At 39.2% G+C, this 6,000-nt stretch overlaps 1 protein-coding gene across 1 annotated transcript in view; it reads left to right on the forward strand.

Annotated features, from left to right (window-relative positions):
* Positions 1-5,396, forward strand: part of DROSHA (drosha ribonuclease III) — a 140,759-nt gene extending 135,363 nt beyond the window's left edge. Inside the window, exons 35-36 of the mRNA XM_017889448.1 lie at positions 687-732; positions 4,988-5,396. Coding sequence (XP_017744937.1) covers positions 687-732; positions 4,988-5,050 — 109 coding nt within the window. The 3' untranslated portion in view covers positions 5,051-5,396. The remainder of the gene's footprint in view (positions 1-686; positions 733-4,987) is intronic.
* The last annotated feature ends 604 nt before the right edge of the window (positions 5,397-6,000 follow it).

The following is a 6,000-nucleotide window of genomic DNA, read 5'->3' on the forward strand; positions in this document are numbered from 1 at the left end:
ATCTCAGCTCACTGCAAGGCTCCGCCTCCCGGGGTTTTACGCGCATTCTCGCTGGCCTCAGCCTGCCCGAGTAGCTGGGAGGCTAGCGCCGCCGGCCTACCCCTCGATCGCGCCGGCTAGTAATTTTCTTGTATTTTTTAGTAAGAGAAAGGGGTTTCACAGTGGTTAGCCAGGATGGTGCCTGCGATCTCCTGAACCTCCGTGATGCCGCGCCGCCTCCAGCCTCCAAAGTGCTGGGGATTCTACAGGCTTGAGCGCACCGCGGCCGCGGCCATCCCCTTGTCTTTGAAGCGCCTCCAGTCTATACTCTTAAACTGAGAAATGATCTGAAACCTGTCTATATATTTTTTTTATTCTTTTCCTCTTTAAACTTTACAGTGAGGGTATTCAAACTTAAGTATGAAATACTTCAGACCTAATATAAATGGAAGGCATTTTATCGCAGTATTAAAGTGTGGAGTGAATAACTTAAGGAGGCTTTGTGCAAATCAACGACATTTCTGCATGCTCTTGTGTATATTCCTATCTGTGCAATTCAGTGTGTGACAGTGGAAGTAATCAGAGGAGATTTTATGCACCAAACGTGAAAATCAGCCTGAAAAATTTGTAACCATAAGTTGCATTTTTTGAAAAAAAAAAAAAAATCTTGAAATTAAAGTGTATCTCACTTTTATTTTATGTAATAGTATTCAGCAAGCGGAAATGGGAGCAGCAATGGATGCCCTTGAAAATGTGAGCCTATTTCTTTTCTATAATTATGTTCATCATGTAATGAGTGTTTTATGGAAAGAAAATGAGGAGGGAGAAAATGGTAAGTACTGATAAAATGTGATCTTGTTTTCTTCATAATTATTCTTCACACAGAGAATATAGTAGAATGTGAGACATTCTAAAATGGGCTTATATTTAAAAATAAAAGTATTCCTGAGTGCTTTTTAATTTGCATTTTCCTTTTTTGCTCAGAGTCCTAATCTCAGCATGGGTGACCTGTGTGAATAACCTGCTGTGTTTTCTTTCTCTTTTTTTATTTTTTGAGATGGACTTTTGCTCTTGTTGCCCAGGCTGGAGTGCAGTGGCACAATCTCGGCTCACTGCAACCTCTGCCTCCCGGGTTCAGGTAATTCTCCTGCCTCAGCCTCTCCAGTAGCTGGGATTACAGGTGCCTCCCATCACGCCCAGCTAATTTTTTTGTTTTTTTAGTAGAGACGGGGTTTCACCATATTGGCCAGGCTGGTCTCGATCTCCTAACCTCAGATGATCCGCCCACCTCTGCCTCCCGAGGTGCTGGGATTACAGGCGTGTGCCACCGCGCCTGGTCTGTGTTTTCTTTCATACATTTCTCTATTCTCTAAAATCTTGTAACAGAAAAGTATACATGTGAAGGTTTTTTTCTGTTTTTGGCCATTGTTTTATTAAATGGGCTGTTATTACATACTTCTCTATACCTTTCTTTTTTTACTCAATAATGTATCATGAGCAGTCCTGCAGATTATAGAAAACAGCTCCAATTCATTCTTAGTGGCTGCATAATATTTCCTGCTAGAGGTGTGCTATATTTTATTCAGCCTTTTTATTATTGGTGGACACTTTTTAAATCATCATTACCAATAAATGTTATATACTGGTGCTTTTTAGTTCTGTGGAATAGGTTCCCAGGAGTGGGATGCGTGGGTTGAAGAAACTTCAATTACATGATTGACCTTGTAGGAAATTGCATAGTCTTTTGTAAACTGAAGGCTTAAGTGCAAGGGATTTTTCTTCTGAGGTCTATTGTGCTGCACAGCAGAACCTGTGGGCACAACATGACAGTGCAATTCTATTATGCTTCAAGTACCCCGCCAAATGAGGTAGCAGACAGCACAGTGCGGGAAGCTAAAAGTGAAGAGGCCCAGAATCCTCAGGCATGGGAGAGATTCCAGGAAAGGCAAGCAGGCTAAGAGCCAAGTGGAAATCAGCAGACAAAGGTTCCTGTTCGGGGGCAGGGAGGTTAGTGGGAACAGAAGCTGGTACTGCCAGAGTCCAGCATCCATGGATTCTTCACAGAGAGTTTTAAGTTGGCTATTAGGAACTTCATCCATTGTACATATAAATTTTCAGTCAGAGTGAAATAAAAGTGAGATTCCATTTTTTGTTTGTTTTCGACTATAAAACAGTACTGGAGAGATCACCTGTTCTGAGACAGGCCTGCATATCCATACTGATAGGAGTGAGTTGTTTAAACTACTGGAAAGCAATTTGGCAGTACGTAGCAGGTCCTTAAAGAAGTTCATACCCTTGGTAGGCCAAGGAAAGGATCACTTGAGGCCAAGAGTTAGAGACCAGCCTGGAATATAGTGAGTCCCTGTCCTTACAAAAAATTTAAAAAAATAAAATAACCCAAAAAACATTAGCCAGGCTTGGTGGCATGCACCTGTAGTGCCAGCTACTTGGAAGGCTGAGGCCAGAGGATCACTTGAGCCCAGGAGTTCATGGCTGCAGTGAGCTATGATCATGCCATTGCACTCCAGCCTGGGCAACTGAGTGAGACCCTGTCTCTTCCCCTCCTCTCCAAAAAAGTTTGTACCATGAGAATCATGACAACTTGATTTATAATAGCAGGAAAAAAAAAATCAAACTACGTGTTTAAGAGTAGGAAAATATTTAATAAATTGTGGTATATCCCGGGATTAGGAAACATTTTCTGTAAAGGGCTGGATAGTAAGCATTTTAGACTTCCCAGACCATACAGTCTCTGTCGCAGTTCTTCAACTCTGCCATTGTAGCCCACTGGCCTGGACTGTATGCAAACTAGTGAGTATGTCTATTTAATGGGTGTGTCTGTCTACCAATAAAACTTTATTTATAAAAACAGACGGATAGCTGTATTTGGCCTGTGGGTAGGAGTTTACCAACCCTTGCTATATCCAAATGTTGTATCCATTAGTGGTTTTAAAAACTAATGATATGAGAAAATGCTTATACTAGAATAAGTGAAAAAAGCATATTACATACCTATACTGTACTTTCCAAAAGAGTAGATAGGGAAATGATTTTAAATGTTCAAGTGTCTAGGTATATGTGTGTGTGTGTGTGTGTGTGTGTATGTATACACACACACACACATTTACATTGCATATATATGTAGTATAGCTTCATAGTTTTTAGGCCATAAGGATATATTTAAAAAGTTTTATCAATAGTTAAATCTGAGTTGTGTTTTTCAAATGCAAATTTGATTTTACAGTAGAATTTACTGGGGATTATTACATACTTCTGTACTACTGAGGAAATAGAGTTCATTTTGTAGAGACTTGCTTTACAGCTAACTCAGTGGGATTTATTTTTTAAAAAGTAGTTATATTTGAAACCTACATAAGGAATAAATTTGATCAGTTCAGGAATAGGATTTTATTACTGTTTTATTTCCAAAATACAGATGTCATGTTCCTCTTTTGTTTAAAATCAATCTCTGGGCTGGGTGTGGTGGCTCATGCCTGTAATCCCAGCACTTTGGGACGCTGAGGCAGGAGGATCACTTGAGGCCAGGAGTTTGAGACCAGCCTGGCCAACATGGTGAAACCCCATCTCTACTAAAAATACAAAAATTAGCTGGGTGTGGTGGCGCACACCTGTAATCCCAGCTACTTGGGAGGCTGAGGCAGAGAATCACTTGAACCTGGGAGGCGGAGGCTGCAGTGAGCCGAGATTGCACCACTGCACTCCAGCCAGGGCGTCAGAGTGAGTTTCCATCTCTAAATAAATACATTAATTAATTAATTCAATCAATCTCTGACTCTCAGACATATCAGGTCTTTGCTGATTCCCCACCTGTCTTTCAGATGCTTTTCCTACTACCCTGTCCTTTCTTCAACCTACTGTGAGGATGGTACACTATACAATTTAGGGATAGTGTAATATAATAGGGAAAAAAGAATTTAGGATACATTATACAGTCATCTGTCCTTATCCTTGGGGGATGCTTGACCCCAGTGGATGCCTAAAACTGCAGATAAAACTGAACATTATGTACGCTGTATTTTTTCCCTACACGTGCAAAATTGAATTGAAAGATGAAATGTAATTTATAAATATCTAACAATAAATAAAATTGAACAGTAACAACATACTGTAATAAAGGTTGTGTGAATGTACTCGTGATTGTATGCTGTGTCTGCTGTCTCTGTTTCTTAGAGTATCTTATTTTACGTTACTCACCTGTTTTCAGCCCATGGTCGACCAAGGGTAAATGAAACCATGGAGAGCAAGGTCACTGATGAGGGGCCTGCTGTATGTGTAGATCCACTTCATTACGCATCATCCTTAAAGGAAATAAATGAACTTGCCCCCAAGCATGCCATGCTCTCCTACATCTTGGATTCTTCATGTGTTTGAAACATGAAGTTATATGTCCGCTTTGACCCAATAAGTTTTCTACTTGAGTTACTTTTGCAGATACAGTTTTGGGCCTGTCATTGTAAGCTTAAAAATTAATTATCAGACATAATGACTTAGAATGTGGCGTCTTTTTGTCCACCTGATCTTTCTTTGTTCTTTTCTGAAACTTTAATTCTTGGTAAATAATGGTGTCATAATGTCATTTGTTTGAAGTTTTTAGTTTGAGCTTTTCAAAAACTGACTCCATTTTACTGTATCCTTTCATCTCTCCCTGAAAGTCACCTGTTGCTAGGAGAGTGATGCTAAAGCACCTGCTTAGTAACATTCCCAAGCCACATGTCTGTGTTTTGACATTTCTCTATGTTCAGTGCCTGTTATACCCAAGTTCACATCAGATATTGAAATTTACAATCGGGGTGCTCATCCAGACTTCTGATGTGTTTTTGAGTGATGAAAGAATAAGGGAAGAAAACAATTTTCTATCTTGTACCTTACAAAATATAATTATACACATTTCATATTCATGTATATTTGTATGTGTATATGTTTAGTTGCATCACTCTGCACTAGTGGCTATCCTTTATTAAATATAAAATATATTTCCTTGTGTCAGATAATTTTCCCCAGATGGCCCATCAGAAGCGGTTCATTGAACGGAAGTACAGACAAGAGTTAAAAGAAATGAGGTGGGAAAGAGAGCATCAAGAGAGAGAGCCAGATGAGACTGAAGACATCAAGAAATAAAGGAGGGCATGCAAGTGTGGAGTATTTACTTGCTCAGTACTGTGGCTGTTGTCTGTTGAGACCTAGCCTAGTTTTCCTACGGACAATGAATGAAGTGTGCTCATTGAAATAAAATACAAGTCAAATTGTTATTGTTTTAATGATCTGTTTTTAGCTGGATGGTCTTTATTACAAAGGATTAGATTTTTCTTCTATTTAATGGAAAACTTGACTGGTGAATGTGCATTACTTCCTTTTGTTTTGCTCTTTAAATAATAAAATTCAAGAAGCATATTCTATGTGGAATAGATCCTGTTTTTCCATCTCTGTCCCAGATTGTGACCCTAGACTTTCAATTGACAAGTAAAAAATTGACTTTACTAGACATTTTGACTATGCTCTAGTAACATCTATACTTTTTCAAATCTCTGGATTTTTAAGTAGATTGTTCAGCTTTCATCTGGTGGCTGTTGTATCAAGTTCTCAGCTGCAAATATTGAACTTACCTCTCTCTAAGCAGTGAGTGTTTTGTAGAAGGAATCCGTTTAACAGTTAATTGGCTAATGGGAGAAGAGGCAAGACTGATATTCAAGTCACATAGATTCTCTGAATCATTAGAATAGGAGAGAAATCATGATTCTAAGCCAGGCCACACTTTAAACCAAGTGCTCTCACTCTGAGGTTAGTGGAACCTTTAAGAAGGTAATGAACAGACTTCAGGGAAGTCAAAACCTCCCAATACCAAACTCCATTTTCTGTGTGTGTTTGAGATTTGAGAGGGCATGGGGAGCAGGAAGGAGGAGGGTTTATAGCTTTTATCAGCCTCTCTAAGTGGGCCCTGCAGTAAAAGGCTAACATGACATTAAAAGACATGATATTTTTTAAAAAGTTATTTAAAACTAA

The sequence above is a fragment of the Rhinopithecus bieti genome, unplaced genomic scaffold (assembly GCF_001698545.2).
Source record: "Rhinopithecus bieti isolate Rb0 unplaced genomic scaffold, ASM169854v2 scaffold_17882, whole genome shotgun sequence".
Classification (NCBI taxonomy): Eukaryota; Metazoa; Chordata; class Mammalia; order Primates; family Cercopithecidae; genus Rhinopithecus; species Rhinopithecus bieti.